Genomic DNA, 22,881 nt, shown 5'->3' with positions numbered 1-22,881 from the left:
AACTCAACGAATTATCCTCAGTAAACCTGAAAATGAAACCAGCTGCTGTTTTTGCATTGGAACAAATTATTTAGATGCTGGTTGTTGACGTTTACATTCGGTAACATTCGCTTGCTGAATCGAACGTACTCTCCCAATAAGCTAAGGAGACAACGTTAAATTAGCTAACGTTGGCCGACTCGTACAACATATCGAACATATCGAACAAAGTACACAACATAACGTAAGTCACTAACGTTTACGTTAAATGGGGTTTAAAACGACTCGCATCATAGAGCTAGCTATATGTTGTTGTTACATTGTTATTAATAACGTTAACGTGAAGTTGTTGTTAACATTACTTTCACAACAAAGTCATGGGGTGCTAACTTCATTGTGACTGAACAGAACAGAGAGAACAAAAAGCAAGTGAACGAAAATATAGCTTATTTATGGAAACGTTAATGTGTAGATGCTAGTTAGCACTTGTCCATTTCTCACTTACTTATATGAATGATATCCTACACTCCAGCCAGGAAAAACTGGACTGTACTGTCACCGCTGCCACTGGGTTCTCTACAGAAAGATCACAGCTCCGGTTCGCCTCGTGCAAGCGTTCGGAAAGAAGAGTGAAAAGTGAAAACCTGCCCCGCCCCCTGGTGGTTTCGTTCCTATCGGAGAACTGTTCACATGTAAAATCCTGTGGTAAAATCCCATAGACAGAGTTTTCACAAATATCAGCAAACTTATCGAACAAAACTATTTTCACAGTGCATATGATGATCTAGTATTTCTGAAAATGAAAATTCATATTTTTAAAATGAAATTTCTCCTTTCGTTTCATTAAACGGACTACAACTTGTCAGGCTTTACTCACCATAGGCCTACCACATTCAGGGCCTCACATTACAACAAAACAATTAAAATTTGGGCTAAAAATAAAGTGTGATCATTAGGATCAATACACATTACCTCAACGCATATCATATGGAAGTCATTCCACTAACTTTTGGATGTGAACTGAGATTTTTTTTTATAGGCCTATGTCTCTATGGAGAATCCTATTAATTTTACTCAGTGTCAGGAATGAAATCAGTAGGGGGTGTGCAACTCCGGGTCCGGAAGTCAAAATCACATTAAAGGTGCTCTAAGCGATGCACGCGTTTTTCAGGCTAAAACATTTTATGTCACTTACATCACCTAACCAACCGCTAGCTGTCTGTGTCCTGAATACACTAAAAAAACACGATCTCTGTGGACAGCCCAGGTTCCAAAAACGGCAACAAAAACAACCTGGGCAAACTTAGCCCATAAAAACATAACAAACTGTTCCAGCAAATCACAGACGAGATGCGTGTTTAGGAGAGTTTCAATTGCACGGGAGCAGCACAGGAGGAAGTAGCGAAATAGCTCTCTGTTTTGTTTGAAAGTCAACAGAAGTGACGTTACCCAGCATCGCTTAGAGCACCTTTAATTATCTACATTAAGAATTTAACTAAGCAGAGACCTTTTAAAGATGCAGTCAGCGATGGAAGTTGTGTTTCTTTATGTTTATGTTTGTATTTCATTTATTTTCAAGATCCTGCCCTCTCCCCCAACAAAAGCCGCCTTAAGGGGCTATCACATTGTACATGGCGCTTTGCTTTGCTTTGCTCAGCGCAGCTGCAGACCAGTTATTGCACGCACGCGCCATTGACTATAATGCATTTCATAGCGCAAGCCATTGACTATAATGCATTTCATAGCTCAAGCCATTGACTATAATGCATTTCATAGCGCAAGCCATTGACTATAATGCATTTCATAGCGCAAGCCATTGACTATAATGCATTTCATAGCTCAAGCCATTGATGCATTTCATAGCGCATGCCGCGTGTAATGTGACAGTCCCTTAACGGGAAATCCTGCCCTGTAAGTAACCAATTGCATTGTTGGAAATAGCATGATTTATTTGTCCGAAATAGACCTTTTTCATAACAGCCATCTTGACAAGAAATATAGGACAAGCACAGTTGTCACTAATAACTGCCCAGAGACGTTACTAAGATGGCCGCCGAGTGGGAAGACTTGGCTGTATACTTCCCACTCGGCCATAATATCGTAACCTTCCAAGGTAGACTTAAAGGGGAACTCCTGCCATTTTTTTTTGGCATAGAGTTCTGTTGCTTGAGGTCACTGAGTACTGTTGGTAGGGGAAAAAAGAAAAAAGAAATCAGTGCTACCTATCTTGAGTAATGCTGCTAGTGGCTAGTGCAGCCAAACAACTTAAGAAATTGGGGGCATGACTTAAACTGTGCCTTTGTGCCTCTTAACAGACTCAAAATGTCATTACAAGTGCTGTGCAACATGTACAGGGTCCTTATGTGACCACTATGCTTGTTCACAATGCTTGAACACAAAGTAAGGCAATGTGCTGCCTTTAGAAGCAGTCCTGTAACCTCTCTGTACACTTTCAAAGTTTAGAATACATTGATCTGTAGGGACCTTCACACTGCCACCGAAGTATATGGCTATTTTGAACCTTGTCAGTGGTTTGAAGATATTAGGAGCAGAATATAACAGAAGATGCTGTTACAACACAGTTAAAGCTGCAGTTGGCAAGTCTGACAGATTGAGGGGACTTAGCGAAAATTTTGAATGTTTACAACTCTCATGCCCCTCCCCCACTACCACGAGCACCCTTTCATCGAGTTTGTGCTCGTCAGTGCGCACCAGACTGCACCAGACAGTGATAGACAATCAGATCTCACACAGCCCTGCTCTGATTGGACCAGAAGAACCGGGAGCTGTGGATTTTTGCAAAATAAATAACAGGCTCTAGTGGGAGGTAGAAGTGCAGTTTTTTTTCTAAAACCGGCTGATTTATGTTGTTCTGTCAGAGCATAGTGTCGGTTTCAGTGAATATGATCAAAAAAATCTTGCCAACTGCAGCTTTAATGCTCCACCGGAAACAAAGTGGCCTCATTGAGAGCCTTTTGTGCAAGTAGCCCATTGTCTGTCAGTGCATTACCTTGTGAGGGACCAGGCAGCAAGGCAACGGGGATGCAGGCATAAAGTGTCAAAACATAAACAAAACATTAAAATGCGATCAGAAATCAGAACTAAATCATAACAAAATCTTCAACTAATTTGAAAGAGATAGTTTTAGGCCTAGAGCTACAACATAACTCAAATCAAATCAAAAGATAATATTGACTCACAAACAGAACTGAACTGACCTAACACAATGACACACTGGGGGTAGATTATACCAGCTGATCAGACCTAGACACACAAAGGAGGACTATAACATTTACAAGAAGACAAACATGAAGACAAAGGCCATTTCTAGGCTTTACCCCTGACATTGCACTGTGCCTACTTCAGAGGGCACTGTTCCCACCTATTTTGGCCTACCATCAAATGCTTGACCTCTTTAGAAAGCTAAGACCCTGTGCTGTGGTTAGGAAACAATCAGAATCAGATTAACTAAAATTGGTGGATGTTATTTGAAGCTGGTTTGATGTTTGATCATATGGAATATGGCCTCCATAGGATGTGCAATGTTGTAACACCATACCAATACTAACCCTTCACTTCAGTAAGGATAACAGTAACACTAATGTGTGTTACTGCCAATATGATGTAGGCTATGGATGTGATGCAATATTTGTTTTCCTGAAGAGAAAGAAAACTATTAATCCTCTTCCTTTTGATTGTCATCATATGTAAGAAAATAGGCATCACAAGGAAATGTAGGATTTGCTGAAGTGAACACCACAGTGTATGTTATTTCCAGCAGACCTTTAGGATTTTTTATTGTCTTGATGTGCCTCACAAACTTCAAGCCACAGCTTAAAATCCCCTAGTCCATTCTGCTGCGCTAATATGCTAAGTGGACTGGTTGTGGTCGTATCAATACTCCTCTGTGACAATTTGTAAAAAGGATCTTTGTGATATTGGGTTGGTCTACAGAGATACATAAAGAAAAAAAAGAGCACTGTTTATATCTTGCTTCCAGTGCAAACAACATACTGTAGGCTAGGTGCAAAAGTGAAAACAAGTTTGGCACTCATATGTACCTCACAAAAATGTGTTCCTGTGCCAAAGTAATCAGAATGATCACATGCAGCATAATCTTTGATTTTAATTAATGGATTTTAAACTCACATTCTGCAGTGTCAGATATACAGGATTTTAGTACTGACAAAACAAAACGGAGACAGGTTGTTTTATTTATTAATTTATGTATTTATTTTTCCATTTTACTCATGTCTTTAGCTAATTGAATTGTAAATTTACAATTTAGAATTGTAAATTCTTGACGAGCCGTCTTGTCAACAAATACAGATACCACAATAATCAGTGTGAAAAATGTGTAATCACACTTTTTGTGCACTTGCATTTTTTTTATTTATTCGGGAATGATTGATAATAACATTAAAGAAACTTCATTAAAACAGTACTTTTCAAACGCAAACATTGTAATACATTCTGATATTATGGTCCACACATATTATATAACATTAAAATGAAATTTAAAACAAAAGAGAAAGAAACATGTACAGCAGTTGAATATCTGTGTATTGTGGTTGTATTTCTGCTCCATGAGTGTGCCTTTGGGGCATAACACATTTCAGTAAATGAAATAAAATAGCTTTTGTCATGTCAAGGAAATAAAACTGCCGACAATATAAAAATACATGGCACTGTATTTAAATAAAACAAAATTTTATATATATATAAAATATTATATTGAAGTGTATAAAAATATGCTTAACATCTCAGAAAGGGTAACAGCCATTAGCAATCTTGTACTTGCCAGTTCAAATACACAGTCAACCACAAAACCATACTTATGTACAAACAATCCACTGTTGTAGCAGTCAGAATGCAACCCAAATTATGTGTACATATACAAGCATCTTTACATTTTGATTATACGGTAACATGAAGAAGTCAAATATATGCAAATCTGAATGGAAATGTCATTGTACTTCAGAATAAATTAAATGATGTTTGATCATTTTAAGTGTATATACTCTAATCAGTGTATCTCTTAGGAGTGGGAGAGAGGATGGTGGGGAGACAGGTTTGTTTTATTGTTGTATCAACTCCATTATCATCATTAATCATTATCAACTCTGCTTGCTTAACAGTATTTTAGTCTATGACAAATGACCAAACACGAGGCAGTATTCTTTCCCAAGGAGAAAAAGGACCATCCACTTTGGGGCCATGATCGGGGGTTAACGAGTGGTCAAAGGGCTTTCTCCTCCTCAAGTGGATGGGTGTTTGGGTGAACCTTTTTCCATTTCAAGTGATTTCTCTCTAGTTTCTCCTAGCCAGGCAGTGTCTAGCACAGAAGCAAAAGCCACCTCCTCTCCACAGCCTCCTCTCTGCCTCCTTCGGCCTCTTCCTACGTATCCTGCAGGCTCTGAGTATCACTCCCCATCACAGGGCAAGGAGCCGTCCTCACTGGGGCGGACAGGGAGGGCAGTTCCCAGCTCGTCCACACACCAGCAGTTGCCCCGCTGCATGCCCATAGAGGACCGACACTGGAGGCAAGAGAGATGGAGGTATTCAGCCATTTCCATGTGCAGCAAACAAATACATCACACAGACGAGACGAGATACATTTAGCAGCGCATTTTGTACTTGCTCTGTTTCTTTGCCTATTTGCATACACGTTCACAGCCACAGTGTGTCTCTCACTCCCTCCCCCTCCTACACACACACACACACAAATGAATACAACGTATATAGAGGGCAGAATGTAGAGAATCTAGGAGTCACCTGTTTTTTCCTGTAGAAACCACGAGTATCACAGTTGGGGATGTAGATGTCGCGGTCTGACTGGAAAATAGTCAGTTCAAGGCCCCGTAGCACAGAGTTAAGCAGCTTGCGACAGGGAGCCTTGGGAAAGAAACAATAGTGAAGTGAAATGTTTAATTGGATAAAAAATAGAGAGAGAGATGAGATACCCCTCCACGTACATACAAGCCTCTTTGACATCCAAATAGAGGCAATGGATGCATCAATCTAAATATGTTTGGGCATTATCCAATATATGCTTTGCAATGAGGTCAGTGACGTAGCATGAGCCAGAGGGATACTATTAGATGTCACACACAACATCATGTCATTATATAATGGCATTGTTATACAAGGCTCTCCTTTTCAGGTCAGTCGTGTTGAATTTGACTTAACTCTATGAAATGCAATGCATATTAAGTCATGCATTTTGTACATAATAATCAATTTCTCAACTATGACATATACATGACAAGGTGATCCTAAAGTACATGTGCAGGACTGTCGATTTATCTTTGGAAATCACAACATGGGATACTCACTTTATCTATTTCTCCAACATGTGAAGGATGGGGACCTGAAAAATAAAAAGACAGTATTCTTACTCATTATGCAGCTATTTGTACCACTGGTTCCATATTTCTGGTTCCAATTCTATTTTGTCTGCAAGACATCTGCATCTTTTTCCTGCAGCAGAGCCTCAGATCTCAAATCACGTACGCAAACTCCAATGATAAGAACGCAGTGGCATTATTTGAACAGCAGATGGAGACTATTGCTATGCAAAAGAGGACATTCCGGACTATGGCGGCACAGACTCATATCCTCTCATGAGCATTCAAACACACAGAGAACCTGGCTCATTATCCCCCCCTTATTTCAGCTCACTTATTTCTGTCTGCCCCCCCCTCTCCCTCACTCACACTCACACACACACACACACACACATAAACTCACACACACACACACACACAGAGATACACACATACACACACACACACACACACACACACACACACACACACACAGAGAGAGAGATACACACACACAGATACACACACACACATGCACACATCTTTCCCTACTACATTTGCATATAGTAGTAGTTCAACACATGCACTGGCATATTCTGCACAGATGTACAGATAAACACATGACATGTAGTGCTCAGTCATTCTTTCATTAATTTCCATTCCCCAGTCTACTACACTACTGATCACTGCCACAGACATGAAGTCCTGTAGCACATCCTTGGACCATCCTCAGCAAAGCAGATTAGCTTTCACATGCTGTTGCTGCATATACTTCCTTTTACAGCATTAAGAATATGAGGCATTCATGTTTCTCACAAATCTGAATAGTGACAAAGGCTACTTGTCAAAAAAGTCATCCTACCTCCAGCATACAGAAACAAGAGGACATTGCCTTGAGAGGGGAAAGACACAGAGAGAGAGAGAGAGAGAGAGAGAGCTGCCGAGCTCTTACCTGTGGGGTGGGGCCTCTCAGTGGGACTGGGTCGGCTGTGCTTGACGCAGAAGCCCCTTCCCTGCAGTAAAGCCTGGAGGGGGCTGTGCTCGCGCGGTGGGGGCACGCAGCGTAGACCCTTGGCACAGCTCAAGGTGTACACACCGCACGGCTCCCCGAGGGCCAAGACAGATGTGCTGCTGGCCGTGCCGGCGTGGTCCCGAGAGGCCCGGCTGCCGGACGCCAGGGGATCTTTGCAGGAGAGACAGCCTTTGTGGGGGCCTAGGCGGCTGGCGAGAGTCCAGGATCCGCACTGGGCAATCAGCAGCAGGACGATGGCAGTCAGGTTCGAGAGCAGAGACATCTTGCGCCCCGGTCTTGGGTTTTCCATACTCTCCTCTCTGAAAGTCGAAAATGTGAAGGCTGATGCTATTTCTGGTGTATTATGTTCCCTTTCCCTTATGTCTTCCTCGCTTTCTCTTCCACTGCTTTCTTTCTCTTCCTTTTTATCTGTTTCCTTTCCCTCTCTTCAGCTCTTGCTTGGTGCTCAGCCTGTTTAGTTGCGAAGGCAGCCAGGAGTCCCCTGCGGTGCCAGAGGATACAAACAGAGAGCGAGAGAGACACAGCAAGCAGCAGCTTTTAAAGATCTGAAAGGCGGTGAAAGAGAGGGAGAGGGAGAGAGCACAGTTATGACACCTTCAGGGGCTGGGACTCAGAGAGAGAGAGAGAGAGAGAGAGAAAGAGAGAGAGGGAGAAAGAGAGAGAGAGGGAGATACACAGAGGAAGAGAGAGAGCAGAGAGGGAGATATTGAGACGGAACGGGAGAGAGAGATTATTTCAACTAAGCTCTCTGTTATCTCCTCTTTTGTCATTAGAGCATCTGGAGAAAGATCTTTCTTTTAAGTGCACTCTTGCTATGTTCAGCATCAGGAAATACTGCCAGTATACAGTTTCTTATGTCACCATGCATGAATGTACCACTGCATTCTCCTAACGTTTGCCATGGAAACAATGATTGAGGGTGAGTGATTCAAGTGCATTTATTATACATGAATTCAAGGGTCAGGTTGCTAACCTAAAAGTATAATAGCAAGTAACTGTAACCTTAGTAACGGAATTAAAGATTCATTCCTTCCAAAATAATGATTCAAGCTCAGAACAATGTCTATAAAACTTTATCAATCATGACTCAGACAATGAGAAATGATACTTTAATATAGTATTTGCTGGCAATCTATTAGTAAATTACATTTGTGTATATACACACAATGGATGACATCAATAAACACTCAAAACTGCATGGAACTTTCAGTGAACTTTCTCATTGGCTAGGGTAATTGTATCGCAGGTGAACTTTTCCTTAAAACAATATTTTGTCCAATTGTGTGGAAGTCCACTGTTGGCCCATGGCCAGTTCCAGCAACTGACTTTAAGCAGGTATACCTGTTTCATTCTGTACAGTATCTAACTCCATAAGAGGCTGTGAACTCCAGGTGGGGTGGAGAGAGAACAGCCAGTTCGTTCTTATTTTCTCAATTGTTTATATTGGAATCCAAATGAACTGGATAATTAAGAACTCCCATTTTTTTCCCTGGAATGTACATGCGAGGGTCCATGCCAGCAGCTAATAATGCAATCCATCTATCCACTCAACCATTGAAAACTTTCCTCAGGGGTGACTTCCTTGAGTTTATGCCGGTGCCTGAACTCCAAACACAAGAGGACATAAGCAACACTCACATACAGTTCTATTAAAAACTGTTTAGACATGTTTGGATGTATGAGATTACTGAGGCACAGCATAGAAAGTAGAATGTAAGCTGTCTGTCTGCTGTGGGGATTTTGGGTATTTCAGGTGATACAACTAAATAAGGGTTTCTTGAGGATAAAAACATGTTTGTTATCTGTTGTAATGGGGCAGCATGAACAATATAAGATCAGAGATGGGGGTTGGTGCAGGGAGTAAACAGGATTTAGATGTTTATCTAATCGTATTGACATGTATGGTCACATTCATTCTCAGTAGGTGAGAATGGAGACATGGAGAGTAACATAGTGGTTGATTCAAAGCCAGTCCAGCATAAAAACTGAAAGGATTTGAAGGACCCTAGCACTTCCTAAATCTCTGGATATCACACCAGGCACAGGTCCACCATGCTTGGCCCAGATGTCAGCTGGCTGGTGATCTTATTAGAGGTGATTAATCTTGGAAATGAGAGCAAAAATCACCTGCCTTCTGCCTTGTGTTCCCATCAATGCCACAGCCCCATTCTGTTTCCACATGTTCTGTCGGGAAAATGTTCCATGCGACACGCCAGGCCAATGGGGGCTCCCTTTTTCCACACTTGCTGGATTACTCATTTTCCCTACCTCTCATCACCTCCCCCATTCTACTCCTACTACAATTCTTTGTGTCTGTGGCTTCTGCATCTCTCTTTAAAGTTCCTCCTGTTCTTTGTAGCGTTCATTTCACTGAAAAGTGTAGGCTACATGCATGAGAGGTGGCAGAATGCTATATGAAAGTTATAGGCTTACCTCTTTTCATGTTGACACAGGAGGACATAAACGGGACAAAACTTCCTTTTTTTAAGATCCAGTGGTCCACCACCCACTGGTGGTCTGTGAAGCCACTACAAGTCTCTGATTATGCACTTCATCCATCTGTTAGAATCACATTTTATTTTTAAACCGCACAGTTGTCCTGAGGTTGCATTTTAGTCAGAATGGTCTTGAACCCCTCCACAGGAAGGTTAGGCCTATGGGTCAGGGATGGGTAGTAATGGATTACATGTAATCTGGATTACGTAATAAGATTACAAAAATCAAGTAACTAGCCCAGATTAAGAAAAAAAGAGTGTAATCAGATTATAGTTACATTGTTGGGGATTACTTGATTAAATTTTATCATGCAAACAATACAACTTTTTAATGCCTAGCTAATGTTTTAATTTGACAAGCAGCCCATTCGTTTGTCCACTATAGATGTCATTATCATCCAATTGCCTATGTAGCCTAGTTTCTTGACAAGATAAAGGTTCAAATCAAAACCCAAGATGAGGAGCCGTCAACGTCGACCATAGACCCGTTCCAGTCGGGAAAAAATGTGTATAGTAGGCCTAGGCCTACTTGGCAATATCGCCACCACTTTGAATTAAAGACAGTGGAAAATAAGAATCTGTATGTCGTTTGCAAGTTGTGTAAAAAGTAATCCTAAAGTAATCAGATTATGTTACTTGTTTTGGGTAATCCAATTGATTATGTTACTGATTACAAAAATTTTTATGTAATCAGTACACCATTTCAATCTGACCCAACCCTGTCTACAGTAGGCTATGATAGGCCTATAAAGTAGGCTACTGAAACAAAATCATGAGCAGTTTGGCCACAAATTTAAAACTCAAAGCCTTGAATATTTGGTTATGCAAAAACGTGATGATGTAGCCTAATGCCTTTAGACTTCATTCTTTGATACAGGCCTTTGTCCAGTTCAAGTTATTACAGATAGGCTACAGTTAAATCATACATTCACAAGCAAATTCAGTGGACGCACAGCACATAGCCTAATGTAGAACTGTTTGGTAAGATTATTTGGGAAGCATAGGCTAACCCTACACTATTACCAGTATATCATAGGCTACCTATAGGGTTTTACATTTCTGTTGCATGTGGTTTTCTTACTGTAGACCTAGTTGTAGAACGTGTATGTCTGTAAGAATGTAGGCTTCACACAGATACTTGGGTCAGTTAGCGAGTTTCCCATTGACTTTTCATCGTTTCCTATCCCAACTGTAGGCTAGGCTAAGTAAATATTGAACGACATCAAGTAGCCAAACATTAGCAGTAGCAGTACATGAATTGGACATTGTCATGTCTACGGATGATTTCCCCACCAACAATATTATGCTACGAGAAGACGAGGACTGCTGGTACAGCATCACTCCTGTGTACCCCACAACCTGGGGGCGTTGAGAGGCCCCTTCCACCTTTCATTCTCGTGCAGCTTTGAGCTGATGATTTCCGTACAGTACGTCACCAGGAAGCGCCGTCCATACTTTATTGAAGTTTTCTCGCAAATGCAACCGACAATTAGAAATGAGTTCAAGTGCCTCTAATAGCTACATTTTTTAAAATGTTTTGATACATAAAATAAGGTAAGCACATGTCAGATGTCCTGTATACAGCCTGCATTCGTTTAAAGATCAACATATCAGCTTCTGTTTTTCAAACAAGCTGTTTTGGTGGCATGTAGATGCCTGACGTTAACGTTAGCTGTTTAGTTTGTTTGCTAGTAAGTAGTAAGGAGCCATACAGTTAGCATATGGATATGCCATCTAAGTCGCATGTGGTTTAGCTGTCGCAAGATAAACGGAGCTCAAATGTCAACCATCATATTATGTCGTTAATTAGGCGTGTGATACGAGAGATTAAATGAAAAGTTAAACACAAACCCGGGCCCATTTTTTCAGGTAGTTCGCTAGGCAAAGTTAGCTTAGCTAAGTTAGCAAGCTAGGTAGTCAGTAAGTGATGTTGACTGATAAAAGTCAAGAGTTTTAAGAAGACAGTGTACGTTTCATTATGTCGCGAACACATGTAACGTTAATTAAGGTAATAGTTAGATTTATTATGGGTCCATTAGTAGACCAAGGCTAGAAGGCATTGCATTTTTCAGTCAAAGAATATGTAAACGATTTAGTTGGATTATGAAACGTCTTTCTGTGTAGTTCAGGCATCAGGAGGTTGTACACGCTTTTTTCTTTGAGGCGCTGTGTCTCCGAGTGATTTCTGGGATGGAACTACTCTTGCTGTGTGAAAGATGACTAAAACTTTATTTGACAAAATACGTTTTCTGATCTCTCAAAGTATACACTCTTTGTAATGTAATTAAATTCGTTCTTTTGTAATATGTATACAGGTTAATGACAAGCTTATAATAATGATAATTGCCCCATTATGTTGTTGACATTGTGCTGCAAGGACCATGTCAGTGTCACTGACCTTGGCCTCTTCACGTTAACAGCCATTTGAGATGGATGACATCCACCTACACTACAGGTTCTTGAACTGGAGACGGCGAATCAGAGAGATTCGTGAGGTTCGAGCTGTGCGCTTTCAGGAGCGATACAAACGTATGCTTAAAGATGGAGACACACTCAGGTGAGGACGGGCTTTTTATGGCATAGTCATCTGACATGAGTGTAATAGTGATGTGAATGACAACAGAGGCGCTCTGAATGCTAACCTATTTAGTTGGAACATCCAAAGGTTGTTAATATTTCTCATTCTCCCACAGCCTCTGAAACAGGTTCAGTTGTAATAGTGTTTTGGTTGTCTACAAAACCAAGTTACTCTTGATGTTACAGACATGGAAATAGAGCATTGTCTTCCATGAATTTGTGAGGGAACTGTAACATAGATGATTTGTCCTCTGCCTAGTTCCGGAGTCTCATACCCTCACCTGAGTATTACCTCTGTATTCTTAGTGCTTTAATTCCCTTGCACTCAAATTGCATTCCTTTGGAAGCCCCTCAGATAAGTCTCGTGGTTGGGTATTGACTTGCCTGCAAAGGCCACAGCGTGTGCGTGCAATTGAAACATCAGCTTCCACCAAAAACTCAAACAATGCTGAGTCTCTCAACCCCACTGATTGAAACAATTATAATCAGAGACAGTCAGTGGCTACACACTTTTTTTGGTCAGCTAAAGATGAAAGGCATGCCTTGCGCAGCAAAAAAAAAGCTGTATTGGAAAAAGGAAAATGCTGATGTAAGATGCTCCAAAGTGTGTAGGGGGTTGGGGGAGAGGTTGCAACTAGTGCTATTCAGACTTATAAATCAAATGTTGTAGCCAAACATACAACAGTGAGAGCATTTGCTTGGCATGACATAATTGGGATCCTTCAGAATCTCAGCCCAAGTTTAACATCAGTGTCCAATTTGAACACGCATCATTCACGTTTGCATCAATCCAAATAATTCAATAAATGCAGATATATTTGACTGTATACTGAAATGATGTGTAAGAGAATGCTTAAGTGGTCAGTAACTCTTTTTGTAAACTGTGATGAGTTGTTGTGAACTGTGAGAGTTGTTGTACTCTCTCTTGTAGTTATCATGGGAACTCGGATGAAGTTGGCTGCTATGTGGCTCCTAGACCATTATCAAAAGGAAACTGTTACTTTGAGGTAAGCTTCTGAGTATATTGTATATAGCTCTTTATAATACATACGTGGAGTGGCACCACTGAATAACTTAATTAAGTAATAAGCTAAGATTCTAATAGTCCTCTGTTAGCACTTAAGTCTCAAAATATGGACCTTTGGAGTTTAATCATTTCCACACTATCACTGTATTTTGTTATGTTTAAAGTATTTTAGAACTTATCATTGTGGTCTTAAGGCCATCCCTCTAAATAGTAAAGATTTATTTATGACTTTTCACTCACTCTGCTTCACATTCATATGTTTTAAGATTTAAGATTTTCAATCATGCTGAACATTTGCATTTCAAAAGCTACATCATGTTGTATCTTTAGATATGCTGTAAATCATTGTTCTGTTTGACAATCATATTGTAGATATTGTATTGTATTCTGGTTTTGTTTTGCTGACTAAACACTATGGCCCTGGTTTAGGCCAGGAAGATGTAACTAGTAGTAAATAGCTTGCTGTACTGTGGGCTTGTGGGTTATCACTCACTGTATGTAGGCTAAATAGATGGAGACTAATTAGATAGAGACAACCTTATTTAAATCAGGATTTTGTGTCTCATTGGAGAAGGCAAATGACAAATACAGACGAGACGGTTAAAAACTGTAAAGATGTACTGTGGGGATTGGCAAGGCAAACATTCATGTTCATTCTATATAGCTCTCATAAATACATAAAGCTAATATCTGATGAAACACAATGCACACTGCTGGTACCTAATACTGTATGCAATGTAGTGTTTTACAAGCGCTTTCAGATATAACCTCCGGAGTATACTGTATGCGGAGGTTTGTCAAACGGAGGTCCTACCCTTCGGATGATTCAGATATGCTAACCTGCGGACCTTATACTGACCTTATACGGACCTATGTGTGGACGACATACACGCACATTACAGAATCTCCGTGTGGTTGTCGAGTGAGGGGTGGGGGCTTGTAGAGTTCACAAGATGCGAGATATGACGCAGAATATATGCGGCCGCTGCCTGTCACAGCTGCTGTTTGTTTACAAAGTGTATGCATTATGTAGGCTAAAAAAGAAAAATCTATTGTGCGTAGGCTAATACTTGAAGTAGTCACGTAAGTGCGCACTTGAAATTGACCTACAGTATTTGTATGTGTGCTTCGAATAAACACATTTATCTGTTTTCAACGTTATGTAGCAGAATTACTTGGCTATGGAACCCCAAATCTGGTTCGCGTTGGAGAGAGAGAGCATGCACAAACTTTATGGTACCAGCCAATTCAGTAGGCTAACTCAAGACTTCAAGGCCATCATAAAGGCTACAACGTTTTTAAGCAACAAACAAAATACTAACATAACAGTGACGTGGTTCGTTTTTTCATGGTTTATTTTTTCCAATAGCATCCTCTCCCCATGTGGGTTTTCTTCGTTTTAATTTTCTCTAGGCATATTTATGCTCAACAAATATCAGCAGTGAGGTCATGAGAAGGCTATCAATAATCAGAAAACCGACCGTGTTGGCTAACAATTTATTAAATACTCATGTTATTGTCGTCAACGACGTTGCTGTATGCTACTGCCTTTTCAGCGCCTTCTGCTTATAATTCAGTCTTTGTTTGGCCTTGCCATGCAGTTGTAGGCTACAATGTGTCTCTTGCCGTTCCCTTCATGTGTTCTATCAAAATGTTGTATGCCCTCATGGACAGTAGCTCCGTGATGTCTGCATCTCAGGTTGGAGATTTTCTGGACAGCACTATGCCACTCCATCATAACACTGGCATTTAAGTCAGATCTAACCACATGGACGCACGAAAGAAACGTCACCGACACGCCCTCTCACTAGGTGTGAATTTTAATCGCATGTTCTACGCTTCGTTCAGACACAGCACATAATGTCCGGAGGAAATACTAGGGGGGGAGTAGTAGAACAACCGGCTAAATTCGGACTTCCATATGACCGGTTATGTCGTTCAGATATACGGCCCCACCGTTTAACATCTGCAGAACCTCCGGTCTTACACATATGTCTGAAAGCGCTTGTAGTGTGCAATGCAGTGCTCTCTGTTTCTTGAAAAGCGGTCTGAATGAATCAGAGTCTTGGGCATTTTGAACAGGCTCACTCATGGAGAAAATCTGTTATTGCCGTTTACACTTCTCCAATGTCTGTGTGGAGCTTGTGCAATAACTGTTGCTACAGATGTTCTCATTTATTTTAGGTGTGGGCTTAACATATACTATAAGTACAGTAAAGGCTACCAATTTGCCATTAGCCTATAGTGGAAATTTCCATGTTTGATCACAACATTTTGATGGTGAGAAATGAATGTGATTTGACGTGATTGAATTATTGAATGTCATGATTCAAAATCTTCTTGGAACTTTGTTCTAATCGTGGCTAATCTTTTGCTTAAAGACAATGCAGAGTGTTTTCATTGTATGATTTGTTGGTAGCTTGGTTGTGTAGCAAGATTATTCCAAGGGGCAGTAGTGGGTAAAAAGACAAATATCAACTGTTTTTATTGATGAAAACAAAAGCTAACAAAGAGAAACTACAGATGGCACTAACCTGCCCAGACTTTTAGTCAAAGAAAACTTGGCTTAACAGGATGAGGCTGACTAAATCTTTAATTTAATCCAAGGCATACTTCTGCATTTGTCCCTGAACCATTCAGGTAACCAGCTGCACACTTGGCTCGGTGAATTGTTGAGGACGAAAGTGAATCCAATGTCAAGTTGTCAGTTGTTGGATGTGAAATCCGAAAGATATTGTTTGAAATCAACACTGTCCATTTAGTCAAGATGAAAAAACTCATCTCCATTGCTTGTCTCATCCATAAGCCATCAATGTAGAGTTTATGCTATGGGCACTGTTGCCAGGACAACTACTGAGTAATAATCGATGCCAGCCTCTTGAAACCTATCCTATTAAGCATAAGATTGGTTTGCACTCACCATACCCTAGGTTCAAATGTTCCTTATTAAGATCACACCATGGATTCACATTCATATTTGTTTCCAGAACAAACTGTGAGAAATTGAAATAGTTTGATCCAATTATTTTTAATTGAGTCTCATCAGTTGAAAAAGGCAAGAGCTGCTGTAGCTGATGCATTCAGGTATTTTGTCCATCGTCTGACTTTGCTAGAGATTGTAGCAGCAGAGTAAAAGGGAGGGGGGGCGGGGGATTGTCCCTGTGAGGTGATTTAATACAGGAAAGCCTGCTTGGACCGGCTCATAAATTAGGGTTTGGTAGAGGGCATGTGGCTCTTAATTTATGTAGCTACAGTGGAGGAGGCTGAATGTGTGTGGAGCGCGGCTGAGGTAGGCCCACTGGCATGTGTGCTCTGCTGGCAGGTTTTGGAGGTTTGATGAACTTCCTCTCCAGGGGCTGTGGGGCTGGAAACTCACACCCCGTACATTATCCTGATGGGCTCTGCACACACCACTACACACTGAATCCTCCTTTGCTCAGCATTCTGGGTATTCTCATTCAAAGAACCAGCATGTTTTCCCAGCAGATACTTGCCCTTTCAGGGCTCTACACTAAAAAATGTTTTCAGGAGCACTTGTGCGCCCAAGTTAAAAAATTTAGGAGCACAGACAAAAATTTGGGCGCACAGTCAGTTCTATACTTAACTTACACATAATCTAACATTATACTGCAGCTAACAGTTAAACATGCCAGTGCACCAATTGCGAATATTAAGAATGACTGACAACATTTAGGCTACAGGAAGGATTTTAAAGATCAGTGCCTACTTTATTTTCAGTCTGTTCTATTTTCCTACATTTTGTTAATGTAAAATAATATAATACATTGCCATATTTGCATTTAGCCTGTATATCAAGTATCCTGTCAAATGTAGGCTAATTTATTTATTTGTGAATCCATCTATAGCTAATCCAAATATGCCCATGGTGACCTATCTGAATACTAATACTACTACTAAAACAGTCCATTTTCTCTTCCACAAAACCCGACATAGGCTAATCAAGGATATATGTTTTATACTTTTAGTTTTTATTTGAAATATCTGCTACTTTTGTGCCGGTTCGCTACAGATATATTTTGCATATTGCAGCCAATACGTCAACTGGGCTAAAAGGCATGTTAGGTTACCTTTCCTTCTCACTGCATTCTCAGAATCTCATCCTGTTCCTCCTATATCCAATGAATTTGGTGGATAGAAAAACTAATTTCTTCAATCTTTGCATCTTGGCTGGCTAGTCTAACTTTCCACTTTTTCTGCGCGCTCTTGGATTTGATAGAAGCAACTACTAGCGAGTCACAACGCGAAACTGCTAACGTTGATGGGAGGTGTAGTTTTTATGCTGCATTCGCGACGTGATTCTATGGTTTGCACCAGTAATGTTTCTCGATGTTGCGGTGTATTTTGTAGACAAATATTGACATGGTTAGAAGTCATTCGCACCAGTGCGCCTAAATATTTTTTTGCACTCGCACGGCATCATTTTTACTCGCATGTGCGAGTGAAATGGGCGCACTGTAGAGCCCTGTTTGCATGACCTTGATCAGAACAGTAACATTTTCAGAATGTATTAACAACCTATCAAACATGACTATTTCATGCAGGGTTAGTGCCACCTCCGTAGACAGGCTCTGGTGCCACGAACTCCATTTCTGTGAAGACAAACTATGAAACATTGCCTGTTGCTATGCAACCTTGACTCAGGGAGTCGCGGCGTGTGAAGCGTGCGTTAGCTTAGTGCTTCTTACTGATATATTTCTACTTTAACGGCACCGACAATCAAAAAATCCAGTGGAAACTAGATGGCAGAAGTGTGTAGGCCAATCGGCCCACCATTTTTTTTCTACTTCGCCACCTACAGATGTTTGACAGGTATGATATTTCGAAACGCCATGTTATTTCCCATAGACATTTGACGCCCGGAATTTGGGTGGATCCGGATGTTTCGGAGGCGGGACTTATTCCGGAGAGGTCTATAGAGCATCACAGTCCCGCCCCTCCTCTGAGAGAGTTTAGTTTCCGGAAGTAAATTTCCCATTCATTTCCCATTGACGTTTTGGAAAAATCCGTATCTAAAGAGTTTTAGAGCATGTCTTAGGCTAATCAGCTACGGCGAAACTCATAAGCATACAACATATCATTTCGAGTGAAAAAACGAAGAGAAAGTCCAAAAAAAGTCAAAGAACCAGCACGAACCAGCGCGAAATCATTTCCAACCTGCGACAGCACGCAAACCCTTTCCTCTAAACAATGATTTTTATATAGTTAATAGCAGTTATTTCAGGAGTAATCGTGTAAATAATAGTGTTTTGGTATTGAATGTTATATTTACCATCGTGTATTTTATATCGTGTGTGTGAAACCGGTTAACGTTAACGTTAGCAACATTGTGCAGTGCTTCATATCTGACTGCCATCCTGATGCATGGACCGGTGCATGGACTGCTCTTGGACCACCATATTCAGTTTATTAACTTGCTGTGAATTATTACACAAAATGTTCATTAAATGTACGAAGAAGTATTTCTAGGTTAATGATTGATGATATGGCTCGTACAGTATGAAGGCTACAGTAGCCTAGCTAATGTTAACTAGCATTACCAACCTCCCTGCAAAACTCACCACACAACTTCGTAGGTTTGATAGGTCTTGTCCCTCATGCTGGCCCTTACAAAACCCACAAGCTGACCCTCGACACACAACAGTCAATAATGTGACCCGATTTAAAGTGGTTTTCACCCCTTTGGACACTCTTGATTTCGTCCTTGAAACAGTGAAATATTCCCGGGGGCATGGACGGTTTGCTAACCATTTTACTGCAGTGTCTAGCCGGTGGTAGCATCCAGCCTGTGCTATCAGCTAGTAGCTAGCTAGTTCAAAGGTTTAAGTACTTAATGGGGATATACAGGGCTTTTTATGCCTCGACTAAGTTGATGTTTCATATAAACAACAATTCATATTCATAGAAACAACAAGGTCACTAAAACATAATATATTTCATACCTGTGTTGCAGCATGTAGGCTAATGTTAGCAGCATTATAATGACATTCTAATGTCTGAAAGGCTAATGATTAGCCTATCGGCTAACTGTAAAGTTAAGTGTTCAAACTAGCATTTCCAGTGTTCTATTTGATGGTGTATTGGCCCTGACTAAGTTCATGTGATATATAAACCACAATCCTTGTTGATACAAGTACCAATGTTCGTCTAGAAAGTTTTTATTCACATTAAGAATTTCGCCATAGGCAGTAAAAGACTCCGCCATCTTTGTCAATAATTTTCGCTGATTTTGTTTCAAACTATGACCTTAACGGTCTTTCCACCAATCAGAGGCATCACTGTGGGATTGTGGGATTGTTCAGGATTGTGGGTAATGAAGTACTTATCCAAGACATCGCGAATAAAATACATTTATCTCAAAACAAGGTTAGTGCCCCGTGAACTTTTGGCATCTATATAAGCATACACAATCGCTTAGTACAGCCGTAGCTGGTTTTGAGTCTACCATGTGCAGTTAAGTGTTTATGGTTTATACCCGAATTGTCAATGGAGAAATTGCATTGAATTCTTACTTCCGGAAACTCCTGTGGGCGGTGATGCTCTATAGAGAATGAATGGGGGAAATTACGGAGGTTATAGTTTGACGATGTTGTACTCCCGTGCGGGCCAGATGCTATACCACGGACATGATTTGGGGGGCCACCCAAAATGAGGTGGCGGGCCGTAGTTTGGGGACCACTGGTTTGGTCCATACCGATGCCAATATATTGTTTACTTAGTTTTTGTTGCAAATTATACCCTTTAGTTGAGTGGAAACCAAGTCTTTTAGGCCTTCATAGCGCAGAATTAATGCAATGTAACAGATAAACATCAGACACTGCCATCGGTATTCAGACCCTTGATTGGAGCCCACCTGTGCCTAAATGAATTCACTGGACATTATTAGGACAGACATTAAATGAATGTAGCGCAGTAAGCCACGCATAATTTAAAGTGGCTTTCAGCATAGAGCGAGCACATTAGTGACTGTTAGTGCCTGGTAGGCTATAGGCTAGCTTACAATAAGGCTTACATGCTATGATTGCTGTGATGCTATGAGACACTTTTTAATAAGCAGAGATGAAGCTAAAGGTGAAGAAACATGCTGGATCAGCAGGTAAGACGGGACAGGAGTGCCACTCGCCCCGGCCTCGCCTAGACTCACACAAAATTTATTTCTGTCAATTAAACCTCGCTACTATTCTCTTACCAGTGCAGATTTATTGATGGGTAGCCTCATTTATTGTGATGTCCAAGTCCCATGTTAGTGTTTTTCACGCATGCAGTGTGTGATTTGGATGAGTCAGTTGCAGGCAGCTTGCATGTCTTCAGCTTAAAGTTAAATGAATACAAAATATACCATCGAAATTCTAACCAGTAAAAGTCTATTTTTAGCGGATTTTTGTTCATCCAGTGTCAAATCAACAAGCTAACAGCCTAACCTGTAATTAATTTAGCTGTAACTGATGTCTGCCTTGCTGGGTTATAAAATGTGCTTTTATACTCACATCTCACGTTCACACATCTCAAGTTCTTTGGGGCAGCGCTGAAGTACCCACCCCGAGACAGGGACTTCAGTCCCATAGAAGTTCCCAGAACGTCGCATTATTGGGCTGTTCGTCTATAGGAAACGCAAATAAACGTCCCTGGCCCCGTAAAACCGAGTTCCGGTAGTGGAAACGGCCCTATTGAATGAGATCCAGAGTTCTTTTGAGAAGATGAGAGAAGCGTAAAGAAGGACAACCATCAGTGCGGTAGGCTACTCCACCAATCAGACCTTTATGGTAGAGTGGCCAGGTGGAAGCCATTGACACCAATATCAAGTTGCATCCCTAGTGGCTAATTGGTAGAGTGCACCTGTCCTGGCAGGCTCAGTGGGAGCTGAGGCCTGGTTCCCTCTTTTGTCTCATGCCACTCACGAGTTTGGGGAATGGCAGCATTTTGAATTAGTTCTGTTTGATTGAAGAATCACAAATATCATAAGGACAACTGAAAAGCATGAAAGCAACATGGCCACAGGACTAGTCAGTCAGGAGAGTACTGGCCAGTGAGCACAAGCACGCCGTAGGTATGTTTACCACTCTCTGAGGTTCCTACCAAGCTGACACACACATCAGTGTTTCCCATACATTGACTTATTTGTGGCGGCCCACCACAATATCAACATTGACCACCACACAACGATTTTCCAGGTTGTACTAAAAATTGTACTTAAATCTAGTTAGCATCATAACCATGCCGCACTAATTTGTTTAAAAACTGTTGAATTCAAGTTAATTCTGCAAACCCGGTGCCACCACAAATAGAATTCAATTCTGTGGGAAACACTGCACATCCATAGCCTGATGAGCCAGACCCACATTAAAATGTAGGGTCTGGGCACTCACCGTTCACAGTGCTCAGTCCGAGGGGCGGGATAATCAGTTGTCTTTCAAATTCCCTCTGCACGCAATTGGGCAGCGGCAGCGCTATGCGTTTCCCACCAGCGGAGCTAGTTGGCTAGTTCAAACGTTTGCCAACATAATAAAAGCTTAACTCGTGTCACACTGTTTGCCAGCAGCAAAATCCATCTTATTTGTTTTCAAGTAGCAGGGAATTCAAGCCAAACCGTTGCAACTCTGCCATCAATCATTATGTTAAGCCCACCTAACGACTCTATACACGATTTCAATGGCCTGATTAAGTTTCGATTTCTGGAGCTCACAAGCCAACGGAGAGTTGCTAGACTAGCCGCTAGGGGCGCTTCTAGATTTCTAGGCTAGCACATCCACACATTATAGGACCTATTTTCACATTATGCACCGCACGTAGTGCTAGCGTGAAAAAGTAGAGGTCAGTTTCTTATAGACGTTTTTTTTTTTTCACTTTACGCTGTGAGCTGCGGGCTCTCTGTATCAAGAACTGATATGTTAACTTTGCAAGTCATAGCATTATTGTTTTTATTTACATTTTACACAGAGTTCAAACTTTTTTGGAAATGGGGTTGTAATTTAGATAGATAGATAGATAGATAGATACTTTATTGATCCTCAAGGGGAAATTCAAGTAGCATAATACCGTAGACAAACAAAAGCAGGACTTTCTGCATCTTAACACTGTGTCTGTCGTTATTAAGATGATGGCCGAGTAATCTCTAGTCTAGTCACAATAGTGGCAACAGAACAAGAACCTGAAACTGACAATAAAAACAGGATTTGCATTCACCAATGTCATACATAACATATGCTTTGGGCAATCCAGAGCAGCAGGAACTGATAATTGGGTCACAGATTCAATCTCATTTGAGTCTTTTAAAGGCAGGGCTCTACAGTGCGCCCATGTGCGAGTAAAAATGATGCCGTGCGAGTGCAAAAAAATATTTAGGCGCACTGGTGCGAATGACTTCTAACCATGTCAATATTTGTCTACAAAATACACCGCAACATCGAGAAACATTACTGGTGCAAA

General features: G+C 40.9%; 3 protein-coding genes across 9 annotated transcripts in view; 1 reads left to right on the top strand and 2 right to left on the bottom strand.

The window, feature by feature from the left end:
- Positions 1-587, bottom strand: part of LOC143114212 (uncharacterized) — a 15,575-nt gene extending 14,988 nt beyond the window's left edge. For all 4 annotated transcript variants that reach the window (XM_076275714.1, XM_076275715.1, XM_076275716.1 and 1 more), the window contains exon 1: positions 485-587. The gene's annotated coding sequence lies outside the window, so the exon portion shown is untranslated. The remainder of the gene's footprint in view (positions 1-484) is intronic.
- A 3,607-nt stretch (positions 588-4,194) lies between these two features.
- On the bottom strand, positions 4,195-7,924 carry igfbp6b (insulin-like growth factor binding protein 6b). The gene is made up of 4 exons (XM_076277361.1): positions 7,258-7,924; positions 6,315-6,349; positions 5,755-5,874; positions 4,195-5,516 (listed from the first exon to the last, which is right to left on the bottom strand). The coding sequence occupies exons 1-4, from the start codon at positions 7,625-7,627 to the stop codon at positions 5,403-5,405; spliced, it is 639 nt and encodes a 212-aa protein (XP_076133476.1). The 5' UTR covers positions 7,628-7,924; the 3' UTR covers positions 4,195-5,402.
- A 234-nt stretch (positions 7,925-8,158) lies between these two features.
- Positions 8,159-22,881, top strand: part of spryd3 (SPRY domain containing 3) — a 65,165-nt gene continuing 50,442 nt past the window's right edge. The window contains exons 1-3 of one of the 4 annotated variants that reach the window (XM_076277359.1): positions 8,159-8,257; positions 12,254-12,390; positions 13,342-13,417. In XM_076277359.1, coding sequence (XP_076133474.1) covers positions 12,263-12,390; positions 13,342-13,417 — 204 coding nt within the window. In that variant the 5' untranslated portion in view covers positions 8,159-8,257; positions 12,254-12,262. Of the gene's footprint in view, positions 8,258-11,086; positions 11,388-12,210; positions 12,391-13,341; positions 13,418-22,881 lie in introns of those variants that run through there. The other 3 variants (XM_076277360.1, XM_076277358.1, XM_076277357.1) reach the window with 3 other exon arrangements.

Source organism: Alosa pseudoharengus, unplaced genomic scaffold (assembly GCF_046254945.1).
Source record: "Alosa pseudoharengus isolate Yale_2024_CS ecotype anadromous, Long Island Sound unplaced genomic scaffold, YU_APseudo_1.1 YU_APseudo_1.1_scf_9, whole genome shotgun sequence".
NCBI classification, from domain to species: Eukaryota; Metazoa; Chordata; class Actinopteri; order Clupeiformes; family Clupeidae; genus Alosa; species Alosa pseudoharengus.
The sequence above is the reverse complement of the archived record's forward strand: the minus strand, read 5'-3'. Positions and strand labels throughout refer to the sequence as shown.

What these genes read in the sequence shown, in the direction of transcription:
- igfbp6b (XM_076277361.1), bottom strand. Translation starts at nt 7,627, where the DNA reads ATGGAAAACCCAAGACCGGGGCGCAAGATGTCTCTGCTCTCGAACCTG. An exon ending in ATGTTGGAGAAATAGATAAA is followed by an intron (nt 5,875 to 6,314) that starts GTGAGTATCCCA and finishes TTCTTTCCCAAG; the next exon opens with GCTCCCTGTCGCAAGCTGCT. An exon ending in GTTTCTACAGGAAAAAACAG is followed by an intron (nt 5,517 to 5,754) that starts GTGACTCCTAGA and finishes TCTTGCCTCCAG; the next exon opens with TGTCGGTCCTCTATGGGCAT.